Genomic DNA, 26,509 nt, shown 5'->3' with positions numbered 1-26,509 from the left:
ATTCATCCCACACGAGAGGTAATGGTGTGGTGGATGTGTCCGGTGCAACATTGCGGCTGTAACTGCAGTATTTCATCGTTAGGATTATAATCAGTAGGCTCCTAGTCACAGTTATCATCCTCTTGAAGAAGGGAAGAATGAAATTAGGACTGCTGCATCCTCCTGCACTGTATATTTTGATTATGCCTCCTACCAATGACTTTAGCAACTTCTGTGTCTGTTAGTAGTCGTCGGCTTAATTCGATATATAAGGATAATTACAAATATTAACGATTGTCTGGATCATCCATTCCTGTATTCAGAAGGGCTTTACAGTATAGCGCGTTATCATGTATGAAGTTATTATTATTATTATTATTATTATTATTATTTATTTATTTATTTAGTACCTCTTCATTTTCTTAACTACGTTTTCATTGGCTTATTTTGCAGCTATCATTAGGTATTACAGGAGAGCTTATTTTAGTCAAATAATATTAAATCTGAATGACCTTAAGCCATATTGAATGACCTTTAACTTTTGTGCGTGTGCGTGTGTGTGGTGGTGGGTGGCGATAGAGTCCCCCGCAGTGTCCGCTTCCCCTGAGTCACGCCGTCGCCAGTCCCGCCACCACCCCCACCACCAGCACCAGCAGCAGCACACACTCCGCCCCGCCAGGCACTCAAGGTACCCACTCACTCACTCACTCACTCACCAGCCTTTCTCACTGTGGCTGTCTCCCATACTGTAGCAAGCTGGCACAATTAATTCAACAGTAGCCTGTATGTAGTTAAATGTAATAATACTTCATGTGTGTGTGTGTGTGTGTGTGTGTGTGTGTGTGTGTGTGTGTGTGTGTGTGTGTGTGTGTTGACCCTATTCACGATGAAAACATGTCAGGTTAATCTTGCCTCTAGACTATTCAACTTATGAAAGACTTCTCGTGCTGAAAGGGATGATGGAGTGATTCTGATCCCTCCAGTTACAAAACCACACTTCAGCTCAATCAAGGCATAATGGAAATGGCATGAATTAATTAAAGTTATTGGCATCCAAATTTCAAAGTGAGGAACTTGTATGAGCAAGCGAATTTGTTAGTAGTTATTCTAGTTTTCCTGACGATTTGTGTATGGCTGCTGTTTCATTAGTATTTTGATAATTAACCCAGTTTGGATGTTCAGTTTGGTGCGTTTGAGTTTTTCTCAGCAATATGGGGGCAAATTCTTGAAAAATAAATCGCTTAACACCTATATCTTTTCAAAATGCCTTCCAGCAGTGGGTGTAAGTCCGCTGTAACTTTAATTTCAGAGATAACCAAGTTCTGGTGCTTCATTTGAAGCATTTTGTCTTTTTCTAGCAGTATCGTGGCGAATTTTAAGTAGCACCTATTACTCTTCCATAATCTTTTCCCAGTGATGTGAGGCGGTTCACAATAGCTTTAATAGTTTTTGAGGTAACACAACTACATGTAGTGTAGTATTCTCAATTTCTTACTAGACTCACTTGCTCGTACAAATGTGTAAGACGTCCCTGGGCATAAGGTTGTAATAGGTTGTGTTTGCTGGAAGTGATGAGTATATGAAGACAAGGCTGTGAGTGCCAGTGGTTACTAATACCTACATTCCCTGGCTGTGTTGCAGGAGTCCGGCTGTGGGGCGGCGTCTGAGTGAGGGGGGCAGCTCTATCAAGGATCATACAAGTGATGCCGAATGTGATCTTCTCTGTTGACCTCAGCTGTTGGCTTCCAGTGGTGACCTGTGCTGTTGATCTCCATTAGTGTCTAATATTGGTGACCTCTGCTTTTGACCTCAGATGGTTACCTCCAGTTGTGACCTCTGCTGTGGACTGCCAAAGGTGACCACCATTAACCTCCGCTGTTGACCATCAGTGACCTGTCCAGTGGTGAAATCTACTGTGGATTTCTAGTGATAACCTCTACTGTAGACCACCAGTGACTTCCAGCTGTGGCATCTGCTGTGAACTTCTGTTGGTAACTTGTACTGGTAACTTTTGCTGTTAATCACCAGCGACCTCCAGCTGTTTCCTTTACTGTGGACTTCCACTACTGACCTCCACTGGTAATCTCCACTGGTAACCTCTGTTGTTGACATCTGGTGTTGACCACCAATTACCTGTAGTGGTGATCTCCAGCAGTGACTTCCGCTGACGACCTCTACTGTTGACTTATTATTGACTTCCACCGTTGTCCTTCACCAGTGACCTCCATCAACCTATACTGCTGAAAATCTGATGATCACTTGTGGTGGCACCCAATACTAAGCTACTCATTGCCTCTGCTGGTTATATCAGATGATGATTTGCCACTTGTTGCTGCAGGTGAACGTTGTTTACTTATGTTGGTAGCCTTCACTCATCATCTAACGATCATAATCAAGCCGGTGATAAAAGAACACTATCAAACAAATTCTTGGGAATACTGGGGGCTTCGTTGTTCTGAATATAAAACAGGTTATTGGCCCTGCATGAATTCATACCATGCATAATAATTTAACTAGTTGACATGTGTATTACCACTACTGATGCAAATGCAATATATCTATATACGTGAAATTCCAAACTTCTATGGTTCCTGTCCGTGTATGCTCCACAATATCTGTATGTTGTTATACTGTAATACTATTCACCCTTTCGGTCGAGGCTGATGGGTTTGTTGTGTCACAGCCGTTATTCGTGCTGCTACAGACCTCCTCTGCCTCATAAGAAACTATTAACGTAATTGTTAACAAAGACGTAACTTGAAACTGGAAGCTGAAGACAATTAAAATAAACTGCCTTCACTGGTTAATTAAGCCACACGTCAAGTAAAATTTCAGGGAACAAAAAACATGTGTTATGAATGGGTATGCTAACTGATAATTCCAGCTTGAATCATTTGCATATAATAGCCTGTTATTCTGTGAGAAAGTGTTTGAAAAGATTTGAGATATTTAGTTTTTTTTATAATCCTCAAACGCCTTTAGTATTATATTTCATTTTGGCACAGGCAGAACTTTGTTGTACAGTATAGTATGTGACAATAAGAATCATCACAGGTCTTCTCCATAAAATCCCTTCCTAGGGTTTCACTTTCCAAGAAGATCAGAAATGATAAAGCTTAGCAGGCTTAAAGAGGAAAGAAAGTGCAATCAAAGGTGAGAAGACTTCGATTTTACAGGCTGAAGAACACGCCTGAGTGAATATGACGGACGCATGCCTTTCCTCCAACAAAGTATTATTCAGTACTTTTTCCTTATATGTAAAGTATTTTTCTCTGTTTTCCAAATGCCTTTGATGTATTTTCATAATAAAGGAATAAAGTGTATAATATATGCTATGGTTTTACTTGCTGCACCTCAGAACAGTCATATATTCGTTGTTCTCTGTATCCGGCAAAAACATGGTTCAGAATGTGAGGTTGTGAGTTAGTGTCGGCTGAAGATAGAAGCCTTAAAGGATCAGTTGCGGACGTGAACACCAATTCACTTCATTGCAGTAAATAACGAGACGGTAAACAAAGACTCCCGAAAGCCAGTGACGCCATCTTTGGAATTTTATATAAGTTTCATAACTGATTAAAAAGTGGAGATATTACTGTCCACAACATGAGTGGTGTCTGGTAAAAAAAAATAAAAATAAAAATGATTTTTCGATGAAGTACGAGTATCTGCGGTGGATCATTATGAGAAAGTCTGGCTCAAGGTTTTTGGTAAGATTCCTCGCAAATGGTTAATGAGAAATGTTGATTCACATAGCACGGAAGAGAATATTTTTAGAGGGATAAAATCATGGGTAAAAAGAAGGACGGAAAGGATCAGGATAAACAGAATCAAATACGACTAAAGACTGTAACATGTGAGGTGCCTCAGGATTCAGTTCTTGGACCCCTGTTTGTTATGATTTACAGAAGTAGTCTGGAGTAAGGAAACAGAATATTTTAATCCCTGGCTAAACTTAAACCTTTCCACTAAGATTGAAGTAAAACAAATAAATCATATATGAGTTAAACGGCCGAACCTTGGGCCTTGCCTGTGACCGGATCAAAACTGTTTGAGTTGATGTTGACCCTGACCTATGTGACTTTCGTCGGTCAAAAAATAAATAAATAAGTAAATACGAGTACTCACGCGTTCATCTGATGGCACTCAATCATCACACCAAATCTGATTTAATCCCATCCGACAGCTTCAGCATAATCTTGCTTACAGACAGACACGAAAACAGACAATCAGAACAAAACACATAAACCCCTAGGGCTTTCACGCTCTAATGTAAAAATGTAAATACGAATCTGAGCTAGATGAACATTCTGCCAGAGTTCATTAGGCTACCAGTGGATATGCATTAATGCTTTAATCATTAATCTTTATGCACTGTGACGCACATATTAGCATGGCACATTAATTTGGGCTAATGAGAAGAAAGCATAGGATCTGGGTAAAAGTAATCATCCAACTGAAGCGAATGTATGTGTGATTAACTTAACAAGGAAACTCATACTGTATGTATGGATTTAACTTCAGCTGCATCAGGCCTTACTGAGACATGTGAGCTGACATACTATCTCTAGGGTGACACATGCAAGTAAAATTTCCACGGTGTCGTTTCAGAGAGTACGGAAAAATGCACAACAATTTGAATCATTACATCCATAAAAGTTCCAGGCTCTTTTCTCATTCATGGGATTATATGAAAATTATTGGCATAGGATTATTAAATTACGGTGAATATAACCTAATTATTCAGTTATCGCATGTGCAATCAATTGTAATGTGCAATCAGTTTTCACCATTAGTATGATAAAAGCCACCCCCTCGTTTGTTTAATCTGTGCTTTCCATGTCATTCAGTTTACCGTGCTGAGATCTGCATTTGAAGAGGCTTTGGAGATTTCGCAACATACAGTATCTTCTTCATCCGTTTAGTTTGCATTTTACAACGCAGTTTTTCTTCAGTGTTACTGACGCAAACTATTAGAGTATATGTAATATGAACGACAATATCGCTTTTCAGTTGCATTAATAATTTGTTAAGAAATGGGTGCCACGAAACCAACAGAGCCATGTGCTGTACGACCCTAAGTACCAGCTGCCACAGAAGTTGATGAAGTTGCTCTGTAGTAAAGTTCATTAATTTAGTTATGTTCACTGAGTTTAATACAAGATTTTGTTCATATAATCCGCCTTCATTTACGTTTGTGGGGTGGGAAAAGTTGCTTACAAAAAACAGAACAGTACTTTAATGTCCCACCAGTGAACTAAAATTATTACTGATGTAGCCTATGCTTGAGGGTTTACCAGTTCTCCAAGAAAACCTTAATGAGAACCTGATGGCCAGGCAGGTAATGGACATGCTAAGCTACTGCATAGGGTATTGGCTGACCAGACTGTGCCATAATGAGTTGACTGTGTGAGGTGTTGCGTCTAAAAGTTTTTTTTCTCTCACCGATCGTACCCTTAGCTATTAGATGAACACGTACTTGATGTTTTGATGATTTCAAAAATATATATTTAAAAATATGGTCAGTAATAATAGTAATGATAATAATAATAATAATAATAATAATAATTATAATAAAAACCCTATACGTCGTTGGTATTATTAATTTGTATTTACCATTATATAAACCGCCACATCCGTTATTCGCTTTTCCTGGAAGCTTTCAGAACTAACCTCAGTGTCGAACACAGTCGATAACTTACACTATCTGTGGTAATGATACACATTTGCATAAATCAGCACTGGAATTTTACAAACTGTAAAAAATGAAATTTAATAAAGACCCAGATCAAGTGACAATTTCAGGTACATAACCCTGTCTCCTGCTTCTCATGAGGCAAGAGGCAGGGTGGACAACATGCTGAAGGTGCCCTTCGTCCGCAGGCCACAATCTTCCCTTCAGAGAACTGGTGGATATTTGCATAACCGAGCAGCACCACGACCCGGTCACATCGGTGCCACCACGTGAAGGCGTCCATCTCCAGCACCAAAACGATCTGTAATGAAGGTCAAAAGTTCTGGAGACAATATTATCGTAAAATTGGTTAGGATTCTTTAAAAATGCGATCACTGGCTCTCAGGAACGAAATCCTTGACCTAGGTCATGAGTGGAATGCTTTTAACCCCTTTACCCCTAGGACGTGTCATTAATTTTTAGCTGCCGGCAAAAGATTGTATTCAACTTTAGCAAGATCTTTCGCAGTGAAGGGATTGGTGAAAAATTTATAATCCTATTAGTAATGTGTATCTCTTGAACTGAACTAATTTGTCTGATGGTGACAGGAATATATCAATGACGTCCTCTGACTGAATGGGTTAAGGAAAAGCTGTAATTACAAAAATTACAACTGCCATTTTTATTATTAGTTTCTTTATTATTATTATTATTATTATTGTTGTTGTTGTTGTTGTTGTTGTTGTTGTTGTTATTATTATTATTATTATTATTATTATTATTATTATCATCATTCATGATGATGATGAGCATGATAATGATGATGATGATGATATGATGATGGACATCTGACAAATTTAAACATGTCCTCAGTCACTGTCATATTACTTGCTATACAAGTATAGTATTTGGTGTAAACATTACCATACCAGTAATTATGTTGATTTTTTTTTTTTCCTTTCCTGTGTCCTTCACTGATAAATAAGTTACTTCAGCTGCAGCCAAACTAATAACGATAATGGGAGGGGTACGGCGGTATAGTGTCAAGTGGTAGTTGGTAATTATTTCAAACATCCTAAACCGGACCAGGATAGAAATAGTGTGGCTGGTATTCACTGTGTGAGGAATTACGTGGGATGGAGCTTTATATCTTATGTACTGTGTGTGTGTGTGTGTGTGTGTGTGTGTACGAATGCGGTTGATTTTATATTTTTATGTACAAAATGTATCTATAAGACAATCAACTTATTTCTATGTAAATATGTATGAATGTATGTTTGTATGTATGTATCTATGTATGTATATATGTACAGTATGTATGTATGTATGCATGCCTGAATGTATGTATGTATGTATGTATGTATGAGACTAACTTTGTATGAATTTATGTATGAATGAGACTAACTTTGTATGTATTTATGTATGAGAGATGGAGAATTTGTGTATTCATGTGTGAGAGGAAGACGAGAATAGACGGAGAGGAAGGAGGAGGTGAAGGGACGGAGGAGACGACTTGGTGATCACATTTGCGTACGAAAAGGAAGACACAGACAGAGGAGAAGATAGGAATCGAGACACAGAAATAAGAAAAAGGAAAAGGAATATAAAGTGTGAAAGAGGAATGAGATTGAGTCTGTCTATCTGCCTGTCTATTTATATCTATCACAGTCTACCAGTCTGTCCCGATGATTAATCAATATCAGTATCAGTTAACAGCAGTCAGTCATTCTATCACTCTGTCTAAGGAAATAAAGAACCTAAGCTCTTTCCTGTGTTTTCCCTCTCACCCATTTTGCCTGATGATGATGATGACAACCATGATGATGACGACCAACCTGCAAGTGTCACCTCTCGTCACATTTTTTGAGATCATAATTTCTCGATTGCCACTTCTTTCCTACTTCCTCCCTGATCTTAATTTTCCTCTGCTGTATGTTATTTTCACGTTATTTTCGTAAATGACGATGACTTCCCATTTCTTCCTCTGGCTGTAATATGCATCCTTTTTTTTTTTTTTTTTCCATCCTGGCTCTATTGTTACAGATACTTTGCATCCTTCACTAGGTTTTACTGAAATAAATACCTTTCATCTGCTGCCTTGTTCCAAACTGCGTAGTAGGGATCGTTATTGTTCGTCACATTTTTTGAACTAGGTATTTCTTTCTGATATCTCATGTACGTGGGGTATGTGACTTCCCGTTTCTCGTGACACTTTTTGTAAAGCCCCTCACCCCTGATTATCCTATTCATGTCCTGAATGTTTTCCTAATTATCTTCAAGGCAGTCCTCCTGTCTTTCTGACAGTCAAATTTGTTTTCACAACTGTTCTGAGTTTTATTTATTTATTTTTTCGTGATTATCTTCCTGTCTGCCTTCTCGGATGTCCTACCGACTGTTTTCATGACTACGCTCTGGACTGTCTTTCAAACAGTCCTCGTGGTTGTTTTCATGACAGTGCTGATGGCTTTCATAACTACTCTCACTATTATAAGTTAGTATCCTCCTCCTGGTTTTCCTCGTAACTGTTCTAATAACTGTTGTGCTGACTGTCTTCCCCCGGCTGTGTTATGGACCACGTCGCTTTGGTGCCACAGCTGAGGCCAGATAAGAAGCAGCGGAGTGTGACGCCAGACAGCAAGTAATTAAAGCAGTGTAGAGCATATGTTGTGGAGTGAGCTGATAACACAATGCGGAGCGCCAGTTACCCCCACGTATTTCGTCCTCTGAACTAGCATTTTCAGTGGATTCAGTCAAGTTCGTCCTCTAGCCTTCCCCCCCTAACTACAACTCTCAGTCCTCTTAAACGGCATACAGTATACAGAAGGGTCACTGATAACACACAATAGGCGGCCAATTACCTTCACACCTTGCTCTCTTTACTCTCATTTTCAGTATACTAAGTCATATTATTCTTCAGTCAGTCTTTCTCCCATATTATGACCTCCCATCGCCTCATCGTCTGACTACGAAGGGATTTTTTTTCGGCTGAATGAAGTTGTAAAGAGTTAACAAATATCATATACCTAACTTCTACCATCCCCCCCTCCCAAAAAAAGGGGAGGGGGGATCCTTTTGCAGGTTTTCTTTCTGCATGATCTAATGTTAAAAAAGTAACGTAAAATAACCAATTTCTACTAACTCTCATAAAAAAAAAAGGGAATGATTTTATAACCATTTCACTAAACAAAGTTTCTCTAGGCAGAATAAAATCATGAAATAACCAGAATAACATAATTTCCACCATCCCCGTCCAAGTTGGAAGGACTGTTTGTAACCATATAGCGTCGTAAGGTTTCTCTTTGCTAATTAAATCGTTTGAACCTGATGAGAATAAAATATCGAAATTCAACTACCGCAGTGAAAGAATTAAAGCAGTCTAGTTATAAAAAATATGGGACTAGTCTCAAAATCAAAGATATTCCATAGTTTACCAAAAATAGTAAGTTTTCCTTCAGTATTTAGTATCGTAATAAGAGTTTTGCTTCTTAGTATAGGGGTGCTTCCGATGCATGTATACTCAGTTTTGAGCTATGACGTTCACTGTACTTAGTTATCATTTGTATGTCAGTGGCTGTCCAGTTGCTGTATGTGGAGATTAAAGGGTAAGTAGGAAACGGGTGCAGTTGTGTGTGTGTGTGTGTGTGTGTGTGTGTGTTTACTAGAATTATCTGGTTGGGGCAATGCCACATGCTCGTTAACACAGACACTTTGTAGAACTTCTTCCTCATTCATTTAACATAAAACACTAATATTATGATGTGTTCTGCACGTATCTCGTTGAATCGCGAGATAATGTAGTTTCCATCAATAACGAACGAGAGAACTTTTTAATGTGGAATCTGCAAAACGCTGTATATCGTTGGAAAAGACATGTTACGAGATATCCAGGGCCAACAAAAATGTAGTTTTGCATCACGCAATACACACAATGTAGGCCAGGGGAAGGTAATGTTGAGTGGAGACAGCAATACAGTGTTGTGTGGAGCGAGTCTGCCTAACAAAGGGCTTATGTCTTTTATCTGCCTGAACTCGATCGCTTAAGCCCCTGTAAGCCAGACACTAAGCTCTGGAAATCTTTGACCACTGATATCTCCAATCGTCCATTTATCCAATGCTGCGACCCCAGAATGGTTACATACTTAGCACTAGATTCTTGCCTCCCTCGGACGATTTTGCTCGTGTAACAGATTTTTTTCGAACTGGATTTGTTTTTATGTACTGTTTATTAACTCCTTCTGTACGGAGAGGGGCTAATAAAATAAAATAAAATCGTCTAGTAGCATCTGCAAGAACTAGGCTAAGGCAGCACCTCCGTTTCTGGTCGATTATTGTATTTCCAATTGTTCAAAATTATATGAGTAGGTACTTTCTACCAAATAGAGTGTGCAGTGCAAATTAATTGGTACACACCATGGCTCCAGGGAGAAATATTCCAGTCTATGCTTGTGCAGTTATGAAGAAATTCGTTCTGTGATGCAAAGGATCAAAAGCAAAATCATGCATTATTACTTATACTGAAGCAAATGATAAAGTGCAATAAATAATTTTAAGATTTCAGAAACATAAATTTCGACATTCCTCACTGGATTATATATATATATATATATATATATATATATAGATAGATAGATAGATAGATAGATATATAGATATATATATACTCGTATGTCCAATTGATATAAAGGGTTAAAGAAACTTTAAGATGTGAACCATGAAGAATGGATTGAGGTAGTGCGGTATGATATAAACAATTTTTTACTAAAATTAACGGTATTGCATAATTATTTGCACGTAAGCAGGAATGACGTTTTGGATTTCATTGTTGTACTGCTGTTCCTTAAGAAACTGATTTAGTACTGCATGTCCCCTTTGCCGGAAGCTTATAGCTATTCCTAGAGTAGTTACAAATTTAAACATTCATACAAATTTATCTGCTACCTTCTAATGTGTATGCATGAAGGATGTATCGTACGTTCATTTTATTTTTTATGTCTAACAGCAGTGATTGCACGGCCCAGCTGTGTGGCGTCCTAGAAACATGAATATAGTGAACACCTGGCTTAGCTGAGTGTCTCACTGAACCAGAAAGGGATACTGATGCTGGGATATTCCATCTGGGACCTCGCAAACCTTACAGCACTGATGATGAGCTATTTCACTTACAAACTATTAAAAATGTAATCCATTCATTTTAGCATAACAGAAGAAAAGGTAACTGCTGCAACCGCTACAAGATCATAAATAAAGATGTGTAAGAAAGTGGTAGGCAGATACAAATGTATCCAAAACTACAGTCGTTAAATTTGTCAATCTCTGTCATCTAATTTTTACTAATACATAATAGTTCCATCTGATTATCGATGGTATTAAGTACGTTGCATGTACTGGGAATGCACGATTAAATACATTTTTCTTTACACATTAAAGTAAATACACCTGAACATACATTCTGTGGCAAATTTGATAATATTGGTAGTGTCTCCTACTCCTCTGAAGGAGCTATGTTCTGATAACCCACCACAATAATATACGGTTAATGGATAATGTTAAAAGTGAAATACTGTCTACAAGTATCTTCTCTCAAGAGTCACCTTATGAATGGTAAAAGGATAATATAAAGTAAGAAAAAAATAATAACGGGTTTGTTTGTACTTTGTGAGACTTGCAACTCTGGTACAAACGTATTCTTTTGTTTTAAAAAATGTACAGTACGTGACAGCTTTCTGAGAAGATGAAAGCAACTTCGTTGACCAACGCATTCACATACCCAAAACTTTACATAACAGTAGATGAGGTTATTATCAGCTTTGTGGTATACACCTTGTCTAACAGGAAATCCTTCACTGTGTATATCAACTACAGTAATTCCTTTAATATTTGTCCCAACTTGTGCAACAATTCCTCTTTAGTGATGGCTTCAGTTATTCCCGTGATTTTTTTGTCGACTTGTCTGAAACAATATCATCACTAAACAGTAGCTACAATTATTCAACTTGTCAGTCCGCTTCAGGTGATAACAGTTGCATAAAGTAAGAACACACTATAGACAGTATATCATTTCTTTAAAACAGTAACAAAGGACATATTGTACAATCTCATACACGCACTTCCACATTTATGAAGCGCCGTGAGAACTGTTCTTCACAAACATTTAAAACACCTGAGTTTTTTCAGCATCAAATATTACGCTGGTAAGCCTGAGTAGGTACAACAATCGTTCATGGTATAACCTAGTCTTTCAGGGTAGTATGTTGTGTTAAAATATCAGCTGATTGGTGTGCATCTAGTGTTCACTGAAAAATCAATAACTATGCATACAGTTCCCTTTCTGCTGTACTCTAAAAAAAAAAAAAAATCTCGGAAGCAAACTGAGTTTTCTAATACCATTCTCTGTGTCATGTAATGATGGTCGCATATTAATATGTTACGTTACCCTCCGAAGTACAATCGTTCGTTCGTTCGTTGAAAGATTCCTTGCACATATAGTGCAGGCCGGGCCATACATTAGCCCGGTCAGTGGTGTATGGGCTAATTAAAAAAACAGTAAGTGGGGAGTACAGGACCTGGGGATTGCCCAGCACACATGTCCTGTCTCCTGACTGGCTTTGTGGTGTGTGATACCGTGATCAAGTACAATCATAAAGCATTATTCTATATTACTGTTTACTGATAACCATCGCTGGAGTCCAGTTTAACCGGTCCTTAGACTACCGGTACTCATGAAATTATTAGGTACACCCAAAGTTGTCCATTCGTCGAGCATATCCAATTACCCTGTGTCTACCATAACTATGTGAACATCAAAACCTAATCCAGTTTACAAATCTATCCCAGTGTAGCAAGAGTATTGAACATTTAGTGGTTTGCGCCTTTCGTTCACTTTTCAGAGTTAAGACTAGATATCTCAGTGAGAAATGTCCTATTAGTTTACTTCAAGACAAAGTTTTGTGAAAGCAGTCTACATCTCTTTATGTTGGTATACTTTTAGAGATAGCACTGACTTCCCTACTTCCCTTGGTTTCCATTAAATGACTAGTTACTTTAGTTTGGGAAGATATAAAATTAGAGTAAGGAACAACTGGTTAAGGCCGGCTGATCATATTTGTCAAGAATATGAGCGAAAACTGTCGTTATAAAACACGGCTTATTAACAAAAGTGACGAGAGAGTAGTAAAGCTTATATGAATATAATATACAGATAACCCACAAAGAGGTAAATGAAAGACTGACTGAAAGTTTTCGTTGATGTTTGTAAGACGCCAGAAGCACCTCTATTACCTCCTTCAGCTCAAGGACGTATTTTTTTTCTATATTCTGTGACTTGTGTTCAGCTTAGGGGAGACTATGCACATTGGAGGGCTTAGTTATATCCATACTTGACCTCTTCACTGATAGATACCCTTCCAGAGTTTAATATAATCGTCTGGTGGTTGCCTGAATGAAATGAAAAGACGTCATGATCGTGAAGAGGTTAATACTTTAAAATTTCGGGTGTTTTCACCGACCTTTCACTGCCAAGAAAAATCTGGCAGTTAATGAGATAATACTTTTTTCTTTAAATCACCACTATGGCCACCACCAGAGATATATGCAAATAAAGGGGAGGGAGCCTTTTGGCAGGGGGAATAAGGACTGAGAGGGACGTGAAAAAGGTATAGTTCTAGATTTGGCTATAATATTCAGATATTACACAACTGTTGTTTTCGCCTTATTAGTATGATTCAACGGTTTAGTATTATAATACATCCCAAAGTTAACATGTTTTTACAGGCAACTTGAAATAACCTTTTCTGTGTCAACGGTGCCCTTGACCTTTTACCCTGGTTTTCCAGACAAACATTAAATATTTCAGTGAACCTGAAAGTCGTTTTAACAATTATGGTATGTTACCAATAATATTTTTATTCTTATGTATTCATTTACATAATTTTGTGGTAAGTGGGTGCGCCCTCCATCCTCCTGTTTGATGCAGTGCAACCTTCAGATGACTACACTTAGTGGCAAATCAAAATAATATTTCCTGTAACCCACGAACCGTTTACGACGTTGGGTGGTGGGTGGTAACCATGTAACTAAAGGAAGCCTGATGCTCTAGTTGATTAAGATCCTCTAACTAATTGTGGCCATAAGGGTTTACTTTGGAGGGCTGGTTAGGTGCCTATTGTTCACATAACGCCACCCATGGTCAAGTGAGGCTGGGCAGCTTCTCCTTATAATCTCAGCAATAAGTAGCCTTGCCCTGAGCCCAAATATTCCTCCTGGAGCAAAAATGAAGTACACTATAAATTGGCTTGTTTTTATTTATTATTTACATATTTATATATTTTTTTTATTTGCTTTATTTTTTAATCTATTTATATTTAACGGCATCAAATCGGCGATGCCTTTGCCATGAAGGAAAGGTTGTTGGACTGACTGGAAGAAGTTGAGAAATTTGGTAATAAAGAAAAATGAAAACACTTCTGTCGTCACCATCATGAGTGAACTTACAGATTGTGTGTCTGGAAAGCGATAAATATAAACAATATTACGTCTTCTTTAGAAAAAGTTACACATATAACTGGTATTAATTGTTTGTTGATTTATTATCTCTAAAAGCCATTAGCGAGAAAACAGCCATAATTCACCGACCTGAAGAGCAGCCTCAGGCAGGGAGAAATATATAAAGATAAAGCAGTGAAATATGTGAGGTGAGGGAGGGAGGCTGAGGAAGAAGGGAGGCTGAGGTAGAAGATGAGGTAGTGGGTGAGTGAAATATGAGGAGGAGGGGGAGGCAGTGAGTGAAGGAGGGTAAAAAAAGCGAGTGAGAAAGGGAAACGTGGCAGGTGGGAAAGCCAGTGAGTGAGAGAGGATGATGAGGCACTGAGCTGTAGAGGGTGTGTAAGCCAGTGAGTGAGAAAGGAGAGCGAGGCACTGAGTGACGAGAGAAAGTAAGCCAGAGTGTGAGAGAAGATGATGAGGCACTGACTGAGGTAGGAAAGTCACTGAGTGAGAAAGGATGATGTGGTGTTGAGTGAGGAGGGAAAGTATGCCCTTGGGAGAGAAAGGAGTGTGAGAGTGAGCGAGGCAGGAAGAGAATCAGAGAGGCGCGAGGGAGAAGTAAGGCAGGAAGGTGAGGCAGCGAATGCGGGGGGAAAGGAAGGGAAGCTGTGGGTAAGGAGGGTGAGGCATAAAGGTAAAGAAGTGGGTAAGGCAAAAGAGATTCAGGCAGGAGGAAGAGGCTGTGAGTGAGGCAGAAAAGAGAGAGAGAGAGAGAGAGAGAGAGAGAGAGAGAGAAAAGGGTTAGGTAGTGAGTGAAGATAAGAGAGGGAGTGAGGTAGGAGGGGATGAGGCAGGAAGGGGCTAGGCAGGATGGTGACTTAGGCAGGAGGGGGTAAGGCAGAGAGTGTGAGGCAAAATGGGGTGTGAGGTAGGAAAGAAGGTGAGGCAGGATAGTGACTCAGGCAGGAGAGGGTGAGGCAAGGAGTGTGAGGCAGGATGTAGTATGGAGTGTGAAGCAGGAGGGTGTGTGAGGCAGGAGGAGGTGAGGCAGGAGGTAGTTTAAGGTAGAAAATAATGTGAGGCAGGAGGGAGCATGAGGCAGGATGGTGACTTAGGCAGGAAAGGGGTGGGGGGAGTGGGTGTGTAGTGCCAGTGCCTCTCCATCACAGGGTCATTATGGTAATCTGGCTCCCTGTGCCTTGCCTCGCCTCCACACACACACACACACACACACACACACACACACACACACACACACACACACACACACACACACACATTACTTACGGCACTGAAAAATGGGATTCTCTACAGCACTTTTTCAACAGCATCTACCGCCACCTACTCTGCTGTACTACCATCCCTACAACTACCTCCTGCCGCCATCACCACCACTACCACACTCAATCTCCATCTCCATTACTATTATTCTCTATTCGCTCTAACTTGACTTAAAACTGCTATCTTTCCATCTTGTATGCTAAGCTGTAACGAGAGCTTAACACTACTCTATGATGCCAGTCCCGCAGATGTGCCATAGAAAGGGTGTATAGCCATAGCATTGTTTCATTCTACCATTCAGCTATACGTGTGGGAAATAGACTACAAAAGCACGAACATGTCCACCAAGTTAAAGTGAACGAACTATAGTAAAATCAACTTCCACCACCACTCTTTCTACCTACTTCCACCGCCACTAGTACTGTTATCGTCAGCCTCCAGTTCCATCACCTATATTATCCTCTTCCTCAGCCTCCACCTCCGTCTCCTATAGTATCTTCTTCCTTCTCCACCATCATCACCACCATTGCCACGAGACGCCCGAGACAGACTTTATACTAGGAAGCTAAAGATGGTGTTCTCTGTGGTCTTTCTGCACCGGCCTCTTCCAACATTACGCCTACCACACAACCATCATCAGCATTCACCACAACTATTCTCAGCCTCCACTATCACTTACTAGCCTCCATATACAACCACTACTATTACTAACGCTCTCCTCCACCATTAATATCACCCACCACCACCATTACCACCACCACCAATACTACCAGTCATTTAACACCACCACCAATACATCAGCCACTATCACCACCACCACCACTGCCACTTTTCTCAACCACTACCACCATCACTACCACCACCATCTTCCACACCCACCACCAGTCACCACCATCATCTTTCTCACCTACTTCCACCACCCTCACCACCATCTTCCTCATTCACCACCACTCACTTCCATCATCATCTTCCTCAGCCACCACCATCACCACCATAATCACTGTCTTCCACAACCAAGACATCACCCACCATTACTATCATCACAATCTTCCTCATTCACCACCACCATCACTTTCCACATATGCCACCAACCACCACCATCATCATCTCTCTTAGCCACTACCGCCATCACCAACCACTGCCACCATCATCATCCCCCACAGCCACCACCATCTCTCTCAACCACTACTGCCACTACCCACTACCACCATCATCTTCCTCCACAACCACTACCATATCTCTCAACCATTATTGCCACCGCCCACTACCACCACCATCTTCCACAACCACCACCACCTCTCAACAACCACAGCCACCACTACCACCACCATCTCTCTCAACCACTACCGTCACCACCCGCAACTACCATCTTCAATAACCAGCAGGCACCACCACCATCGTCTCTCTCAACCACCACCACTGCTCTACGTCCCATATTAAGTCACCCTACCGGTGTTTGCCCAGTGATGCTGATGTGTACCCAACAAATTACGTTGCCTTTTTATTAAGCCTTTTACTGCTAGCCGCGTCCTTGAACTGAATTAAATAGTTTGACGTTATCCAGAATGGTATATGTGAGGGAGCCACGGAGCTAACACACAAAGGCCACTCAGTTCAAGCTGCGTGTAGTACAAATACGTATTGTTGAAATTCTTTTTATTTATGATCTAGAAATTTATATTGTCCGAATCCCCACACCTTAGGAGTTCTGGTGAAAAGAATCTACAATCAATCTTCTGTCCCTGCTAAGCAACGACCCATACCCCAGCGATACACCTCTTTGATAAATACAGGGCGATTTTTCATGTATTGCAAGGAGAGCAGTCAGCGTTATTAATCTCTCCTGCATCGTTTATTCATTTTCTACTACTGCCGCACCCACACGAGCAAACTGAGCCGTCTCCGCAACACACAACATCAGGCGATTTTTTTAGTGGGCCACTATTCATGAACTTCCTATATATACTCCCACCCAGTCTCCTCTCCTTGGTCTTGGTCTTGCTCTACTTCTCCTTCCACCCACTCCAGTCATACAGTTCCGCTCAATAGTTAATTTTCATTGCGTCAAAACTAAGTCAATACCAAATATGATTTCTGCTGAGTAAACTAGTCACATACTTTCCCACTTCATCTCTTCACCTTGTTTTGGTTTAACTTTTTCTCTTTCCAGCCAGCCCAGTTTATTACAAAATAGTTATGGTCAATACTTGTTTTACATAGCCTCGGAACTGTGTCCAAACCAGATGAGACTTTGTTAAGCCAACTAGTCCAATATTCTCCCACCTTATATCCCCACCTTTCTCTTGGTTTTCCTCGCCATCTCCGTACAATTATTTTTCTCTAATAAACTCTTGGAATGCCCAGATGCAGCCAAGAGCTCAATTGCACTGCCTTCTCGAGACTGTCAGAACCAAAAATGAGATCTTCAGTTCAGTTCAGTTCAGTCAAAACCGACTTGTCACATACTCTATAACCTTATCTCATCACCTTGATTACAGTCTTCCTCTCCTACTTTTCCAAACTACCCTGTGCATATTAGTTAGAACATACAATTGCAATCGAAGCCTGAGATATGTAAAAGGACTACAGACCATAACTGTAGGTAGAACGTCAGTTACAATGGCATGTCTGTAAACTAAAAACACTGGTAAAGGTAAGGGGGGAAAATGGTTACGGCTTCCTAACCATAACTTCTCGTCACAAACCATCATCACTCATTCCCTCCTCCGATCTCGTGCCTCTTTCCCCTCCATCACACTTGCCTCCATCCCTTTTGTCACTTTCTCCATCACCTTCAATATATTCTCCCTCATTCTTCGTCCTCTCACATGTCACACTCTTATCTTCATTTACCTCTGTCTCTTTCGTCACTCTCTTCATCACCCTCAGCATATTTTCCCTCACTCCTCGCCCTTTCCCTTGCACTTTCCTCCCAGATATCACCCACTTATCTTCGTTTCCCAGTCTAGCCCAGCCTTCTATCCATTCTCTCTTTTTCCTTTATTGCTTCAGTCCAGTTTCTCTATCAAGCTTGTCTCTTCAGTTCGCTCATTCTCTCTTCTTACGTTCATATTTTCCGAGGAAGTATAGAAGCTCAAGGTATGACAACACCCAGGCTCCTAAGGCTCACTCTCAGTTGAAAAAATCGCCTGGGGTTCGCTGGAAATTAATACTACAGACGGCGTGACTGTGAAGGGTTAATGGTGGCTTACTAACAATAGCTGGCTCCTATGACTCACTCAGCTGCATAAAATCGTCCACTGCCAGCTGGAATAAAACACTAAAGAAGACGTGACTTTGAGAGGGTTTAGCTTATTTTTGATTTTATTAAGTAAGGAAAGTAATCCGAGACTCATACATGACAGGCGCTCTGTTTTCAGAACAAACCAGTTATTTGACGTTGACAGTATTCAGAATATAATACCAGTAACTGTCAGAGCTGTAAGGCCTAATTGCTCAGTAATTGCTGAAAGCTGAAACTTCATCATTTCAAATTCACACTTCACCACCATGAATAATGAGCTATGTCGCAACAACATTATTAACGACCAACTAATATCACGCCAGCATCTGTCAGGTTCACAATTCCTCCCTTACAACACAAGCGCCACCCAGTTGCGTAATGTTTCACCATGAGGAACTCTGTGAATACCTGAGGATAGGGCAAGGTTTTAGTTTTTGTTATATACAAAAGAAGTAATCCAAGCGAATAAGCAAATGATCGAGGAATGCAGAGAAAGTTGATTCCTGGGCTGAAGAGGACAAGATTAATGGTGGTGTAATATTAATGGTGGCGGGGAGGGGAGCAGACGACACTGTATTCACTGAACACTCCGGGAAACTATTTGCAGTAATTACCTTCTGTGTGCTGAACAAGTGGGTGACAAAGCGAGCGGAATGAACGCGTTTACACATGAATGTTCATATTATGTGTACGCAAAGTAATATATATATATATATATATATATATATATATATATATATATATATATATATATTCATCATTCATCATCCAATCCTACGGTGCCCATGAGAAGCGTAGGAGCCCAGGGCTAGGCAAGTTGGTCCTGACATTTAAGAAGAGTGATCAGCCTCATTCATCCCTGAGTGGCATTACGTGAGCAATAAACCCCAACCATCCCTTGGATATAAACCTTTACCGGCTCAATCCGATTTGAGCGCCTTAATTACCCACTAAACCACCAGGCGCCAAACTTTGGTTATTTGGTTACCACTCAGCGTAGTAAATGGTTTCCTGGTGTACAGGAAACCATTTGGCTTGTTACTCAGTGTAGAGTTACCCACAGGCAGAAGGAAGAGGAAAGAATGAAGGAAAGAAAGACAGAAGAGGAAGTGTAAAGTCACCTGTAGGCAGAAGGACGAGGAAAGAATGGAAGTGAGAAAGACAGAAGAGGATGGAAGGAAAGAAGGAAGGATGAGAGGAAAAGGCAGCCAACCAAGAGCAGCACTACATCGAGTGAGTGGATGGTGAGCGTCTCCATCTACCATATATATATATATATATATATATATATATATATATATATATATATATATATATATATATATATATATATATATATATATATATATGTGTGTGTGTGTGTGTGTGTGTGTGTGTGTGTGTGTGTGTGTGTGTGTGTGTGTGTGTGTGTGAGTGTGTGTGTGTGTGTGTGTGTGGTGACGTTGGAGCAATAGTGCTTTCTGGAGCCCAGCCACAGTACTCTGCCATCCCTTCGTGTCTTCCTTTTTTTTTTTTTTCCCACGCCTTAGAACAAAGAGTAAATGTGTGGGTATTCTTTATGTTCAGCTTCCCCACTCCCCAGTGTTTTGTTTTACTGTCTTGTATATTTTTTCTTTAAACTTACCCGAGGCGTTCCTGCTCTCTCTTTCCCCGTAATATTTTTTTCTCTTCCTTTTCATCCGAATTCTTTGGCTGTGTTTCTTAAGTCCTTATGTGTCTTCTTAACTGTCAGCCTAAACGCCCCTTTTGTCTAACTCATTCATCAGCAATATCTTCTGTTTTCACTTTACACTCTTCTGCTTTTGATTTCTTTTCCTCTCTTTCCTCCTCTTGATCTACCATATTACTGTAGACTATCCTGCTGTCTATCCTTGTCTTCTCTTTTCTCCTCTTTATGTCGCAGTGGACTCTCTTGCTCTCAACCTCTCTTTATTCTTCTACTTCTTTTATCTCCCTCTCTCCTCCCAGCTGCCTGGCTAGTGTGAGGCTGGCCTGATAACTGCCATCACCCGACCTGCCTGACACCGTTTCGGAGTTTTGTGGCTCTGGCAAACGAGCCGTAACATTCTCCTTGGCCGGGTCATGATGTTGCTTCATGGCGCTGCCTTGTGGCCCAACACGTCTTTAGCTATTTCCTCTTATCTTGTTTAATGACATTTTTCCTTTTATGATACTGTAGTCGCGATCAGTAATACACGTCAATGGTTCCAGACTGTTGTCTTGACTATCATGTTTTTTTGTTACACTTATTAGTAATATTTGCTGGTGATGGTGTTGTTATTATTAGAGCTTCGTCATGATTCCATCTGTCTGCGCCAGACCTGCGACATGGTGATGATTCTATGTGACTGCGCCAGACCCGCGACGCGGTGACAGTATAAACACTTTTGAAAGCACTACACGTTCAACACACTCATAGTGTTTATTTGTTTCATCTGTGCGACAGCTGGACAAAGATAATGAAGGCTGTATAATGATCACGTCGTCTGTACACCCAACTTTAAAGAGGAGAGTATTGAGGCAAAGGTACCCTCCGGCGGCCATAAGTTATAACTGGGGAACAAGCCATGTGGTAACCCCTGCTGTCCTTTGTTGATTCCCCTGGCTTGTGACGCTGCTTTCTAGTGGTCTGATGCTCTTCCTTGTTCCTGTGACATGGCCAGGTTGTGACCCTTCCTGAGCCCCAGAGCCCCTGAGCCGAAAGCAAGATTCAGATAACTTTCCCTATCCCTATTTTGAAGTGGAATTGATTGTTCTTGACCCAGTATAGTGGGGTGTAACATCCTTTCTGACCTCATAGTGAGGTTGAAGTGACCGTTCTTGCCACACTAACCAATCCTTTCTTAATTAATAAGCTATAGCTAATTTTCAGTGCAGTATTCTCAAAACAGATATAAAACAGCAAATTACATGCCAACTAGGGTAGCTAAGTCCAACCTAAGAGGAGAGACATATAAGGGGTGTCTGTGTGAGGAAGGTGTGACATGTGAAGTAAGAGAAAAACAGCAGGCTATCAAATAACTTACCAGCAAGAGCAGTATCGTCAAATGCAAGTAGAGATACAAAAGAGGTGTAACTGCGTGAGGAAGCTATGATGTGTAGAGGTATGTGAGGAACTGAGAGAAAGTGTTGGCAAATGATAGACCAGGTAAAATAATGTAAATAAAAACCATGCGGTAAGGGAGAAAATGTTACTCTGTGAGACCGATGTGACGTGTAGAGCAAGTGAGTGAAAGCATGCTAATAACATACCAACTAGAGTAAAACTATGAGGAGAGACATAAAATATATATCTGGGTAAGAAAGGTATGCCATTTAGAGGTCTGTGAGGCAGTGAGACAGTGTGCAGACAAATAACACAACGTATACAGTAGTCAAAAGTGAGACGAGAGAAATATGATGTGAATGTGTGAGGAAGGTATGATGTGAGGAGGTCTGAGAGGGTGAGATCGTGCGATTACAAAAGTCAGAGCGACCAAGGGAGGTGTGACTTGTGGGGCTTTGTCAGGGAGCGAGTGTACTGGATATTTTGCCGGAACTGAGGCCATTACTGGGTCCATCCCCCTGATCTCCTCTCATCCCTTCCTTCACCCGACCCGTCCCACCCCGTCCATCTGCTATTCACCCCACCCCACCTCTACCCCACCCCACCGTGCACATCTGTTATCCAATCCATGCCATCCCAGTCCACCCCGACCCTGCTGTTATTCACCCTTTCCCACCCCATCCCAACCCGCTCTGCTCCTATCCAGCCCACAGAGCGTCAGGGTTAGATCAGGTTAAATGTGCTAACTGGGGGCCATAAACACTGATCTGGGTGGTAGATTTTCCTGTGGTACAAACAACCTCATTCAGCTACATGGCAGTACAATCATTTTTATTCGAACACCATTACAACAGGATGTCATTACGTACTTTATAAACCACCATTAGGATATACATGGCTGTTATGCTTATCCAAACAGAAATAGGGTACATATAAATGAAGAGATATATATGAAAACACAGAGATAAGTATACGCATACCTATACTCTCGTCCTTTCATTCTAGGCACATAGTCTGGCATGCACTAATAAGCATGATCATTTTGACATGCACATTCAGAGTACCAGTAATGTGCAAATACATATTCCAACAGACTCCTCATGTCCACACCTCGCCATGTACAGTAGGTATTTAAGGCCCCACTGAATATATCTTATCATAACCTGGTATAACCTAGATATATCCACCCTTTACAACCCAAGCACAAGCTTGATACCAGGCCGGAATGAAGCAGAGATACAGAGGAATTATTAAATGACGAGGGAGTGAATTTCACAGGAACACATTTCTAGTGCATACCTTTATAGCCACCTTATCCGACCTCCTCAGCTTTAAGATACTCATAATGAAGGCTTATATATAAATACACACATAAAAATGCAACCTAACATACGCTTCTTGTCCATGTAAACTATAAAGTCACTGAGACATGCACGTAACTGACAACATAAATCCTCATGCCTATAAACCTACGCTGCAGTGCTGGGTCTGTAATATTCATGCCCAGGTTTCCACATAAACAGACCCATTGCTCCACACACCGCCACGGCAACGCGTAAACAAGTCCATTTCAAATACTCGTTCACATATAGATGTCCGAATTAAGTTCTCCCAAAGAACATCAGTCCTAATTATCAGGGACACACGCACACAAGCTTTACACTTGAGGTTAAACAAAACTGAGTGGATTTATTAGACCTTTCATTTACGATTCCAGATCTGGGTAAGACATCTTTTTGTAGTTGATCCTTGCTGCTACCGGACGATTTTGTATAATTTTGGAGAAACCCTGGAAGTGAAGGGACTAACTAAGTGTGTATCTAACCTCACCAGTTCGAACATTCTGCCCGAAGCCGAATAATATAATAATAATCTAGAGGTAGGAAAAATGAAATGACAAAAGACGCTCTCGGCCTCAAAGAGTTTAAATGGCAAGATTTCACGCTCATAATTTTCTCTGCGTCAGTATTTTTTTCTTTTTCAACGCGGACAAAGTTTGGCGTGGCAGTTGTTGTTACACAGTGCCTCTCTGTTTATATTCTGGCCGCCACGAAGAATTTTGCACCATCAACAAACCAATCCTGCCACCGTCAGTGCACAATGATGACATATTCCTTCACTGTATTAAAGAGTAGCTTGTATTGTTTCGCCTTACACACAATATCCCCTTGTGTGTGTGTGTGTGTGTGTGTGTGTGTGTGTGTGTATGTGTGTGTGGTAATATTTATGTCAAATAAGAAGCTTCCTTAGAAAAAAATTGAGTGAGTGAAGGTAGTGTTGCTAACTAATTTCAGTACAACAACGTAATTACTATCGTACTATTATTATTACTAACGGCACATGATTTTGTTCATATGGATGGAAATAATCCTCAGTTCTATGACTTTTAATTTTTACTACCTTTAGACGATTTTATTCAGCATATGGAGTGATACCATAGCCAAGCTGTTGATTTAAACTAGTGAGGAAAATCATAACTTTGGTGAATATCTTTTTCCATGACTTATATCTCGTTCTGTGGTTGGGAATGTTTTGAGTCGATGTGTGATGATGATGATGATGATGATGATGATGATGACGATGATGACGATGATGATGATGATGATGATGATGATGATGATGATGATGATGATGATAACGATGCATCTGAAACGAAACTAGGTCATATTCGCCGAAAACTAATGCTGTAAGTGCATCTTTGGAAATCACGTCACAAACATGCCACAGATATTTAGAGAGGGGAGGAGGGCACCCAACCTCTAACATTATTTTCGTATGAATATATTAACAAATTGTGATTACATTTTTTTTTTCTTTAGTCGCTAGTGTCTCTTCAGCTATTGCTATATATACATGAGTTTTCTCTAATATACGCTCCAGTGGTTTTATTTTACCATATCACTTCACTGATAGATGGCGCTACACAGTAGGTGAGAACCTTCGATTTAAACCGAGTCACACCACACATTCCTAACATCTATTCCAGGTGTGCAACTCAACACTCTCCCCGTCTTCTCTAGCCTAGGTCAACAAAATATTTTTCATTCTTCTATCTATTGTTTGCTTTTATTACTGCCCTCTCGTTTTGCTAGAAGCAGCTAAACAATGTAGTTATACTTGTCTTTGGTATTTGTAAACTATAATATACTGTTTTGTTTGACGTGTCCGGTACAGCTGTAAGGTTTCTGATGTCTAATGAACAAAACTACATCACTAGCGCAGATCAAATGATCGAGATCTCGGTTCCGAGGCCACGCTTCCCCCTGGTCAGCGGCTCCACACCTTATGTGAAAATTGCAGCACCTTCCCTCCTCTGATCTAAAACTCACAGTGGTTATCTACCTTTTACAAATAATGTACAGTTGCTTTAAAAGCTTTTGCATTATTGATCAGCATAAAATATTTCAACTCACACAGCGATATCCTTTCAACCTTGTGGCTAGAGCAGCACATAACTTTCTGTCATTTTTCATATAAATGCTACTGAAACTGTTTTGATGTTTGAAATAGTTGATTCATGATCGGTTTGTTATCTGATTCTCTAACGAGTTTCTGTAGGGTTACAAATTGATGTTTATTGTTGCAATACTAGTACAATGAAAACTTTAGCTGAGTCAAAGGGTGGAGGGATGTTTGCCTAAAATTACCCCTAACGGGTGACCTGACAACGCTGCAAGGCTGCCCGTGGGTGATGGTCAGAGGTAGATCACACTTTTTTCTATCTGTTGTGGTTTTTATGTTTTTATCTGCCCACGTACTAACTTGGCCTCTTTTCTTCTGTGTTTTAACTTGTTGATTGGTGTTTGGCGGCAGTTACTTTCCCTGTTACACCACCACGGTAAATTTTTTTTTTCTTTTTAAATAACAGAACGGAGGAAGGAAAAACAAATGGGAAAAAAAATATAATCCATACACCAGATTACTGGTGTCCTCTATTCATAAAATATCTGTAACAGTTAGACTTGAACAGTTGTGGGTTGAAATTTGGAGGAAAACAACTCTGGGGAAGCGAGTTCCAGAGAGATGCAGTTCGGGGAATGAAAGAATTCTGATAGGCAGAAGTTCTGCAATATGGTTGAGTGACATTCCAGTCATGAGCGCTACCAGATGCCCGTGTAGCACGAGGGAAGGCATGGAGAGGTGGCACCATGGACGCAACTTCGTCTGAGCATTTGCCAAAAAAATATCTGTAAAATAATGCAAGGGAGGCAACTTTCCTTCTTACTTGCAGGGGAGGTAGTTTATATGTAATGGCAGGGTTGTTAATGATTCTAACAGCTTTATTCTGAATGTTGTCTAGTTGTCTTAATGCAACCTCTCCACAACCATTCCACAAGGGTGAGCAATATTCAAGCTGAGAGCGCACATGACTCTTATAAATTATAGCTAACTGCTCATTGGCGAAGAAGTTACGAACTCTGTACAATAATCCAAGTTTCTTTGAGGCGGTTTTAGCAAGTGATCTGACATGAGAGGTCCAGCTGAGGGCACTGTTAAGTGAGACACCAAGAATTTCAATACTTTTGGAGATGGGAATATTAGTAGCACTGAAGGTAATGTACGAATCTGGCAATATCTGTCTATTAGTAAACTGTATATATTTAGTTTTACTAGCATTAAAAGAGACAAGGTTGTTTTGTCCCCATTCACTGATTGTAGCTAGATCTTGATTTATGGAGATGGCTGTACTGAGTTGAGAGGTAGAGATATTAGACTTTGTAAATGGATGTCTGAGTGTGAATTAACTATGTAGTGTTGAGTCATCTGCATATGAGTGAACGGGATTGTGAGTGACAGATAAGAGATC

General features: G+C 40.4%; 1 protein-coding gene across 1 annotated transcript in view; it reads left to right on the top strand.

The window, feature by feature from the left end:
- The window catches only part of LOC145407249 (cell adhesion molecule Dscam1-like), a 175,974-nt gene extending 174,266 nt beyond the window's left edge, over positions 1-1,708 (top strand). The window contains exons 36-37 of the mRNA XM_080278282.1: positions 559-667; positions 1,621-1,708. Coding sequence (XP_080134408.1) covers positions 559-667; positions 1,621-1,708 — 197 coding nt within the window. The remainder of the gene's footprint in view (positions 1-558; positions 668-1,620) is intronic.
- The last annotated feature ends 24,801 nt before the right edge of the window (positions 1,709-26,509 follow it).

The sequence above is a fragment of the Coenobita brevimanus genome, chromosome 72 (genome assembly GCF_032717465.1).
Source record: "Coenobita brevimanus isolate Jiangsu-jjx chromosome 72, ASM3271746v2, whole genome shotgun sequence".
Lineage (NCBI taxonomy): Eukaryota > Metazoa > Arthropoda > Malacostraca > Decapoda > Coenobitidae > Coenobita > Coenobita brevimanus.
The sequence above is the reverse complement of the archived record's forward strand: the minus strand, read 5'-3'. Positions and strand labels throughout refer to the sequence as shown.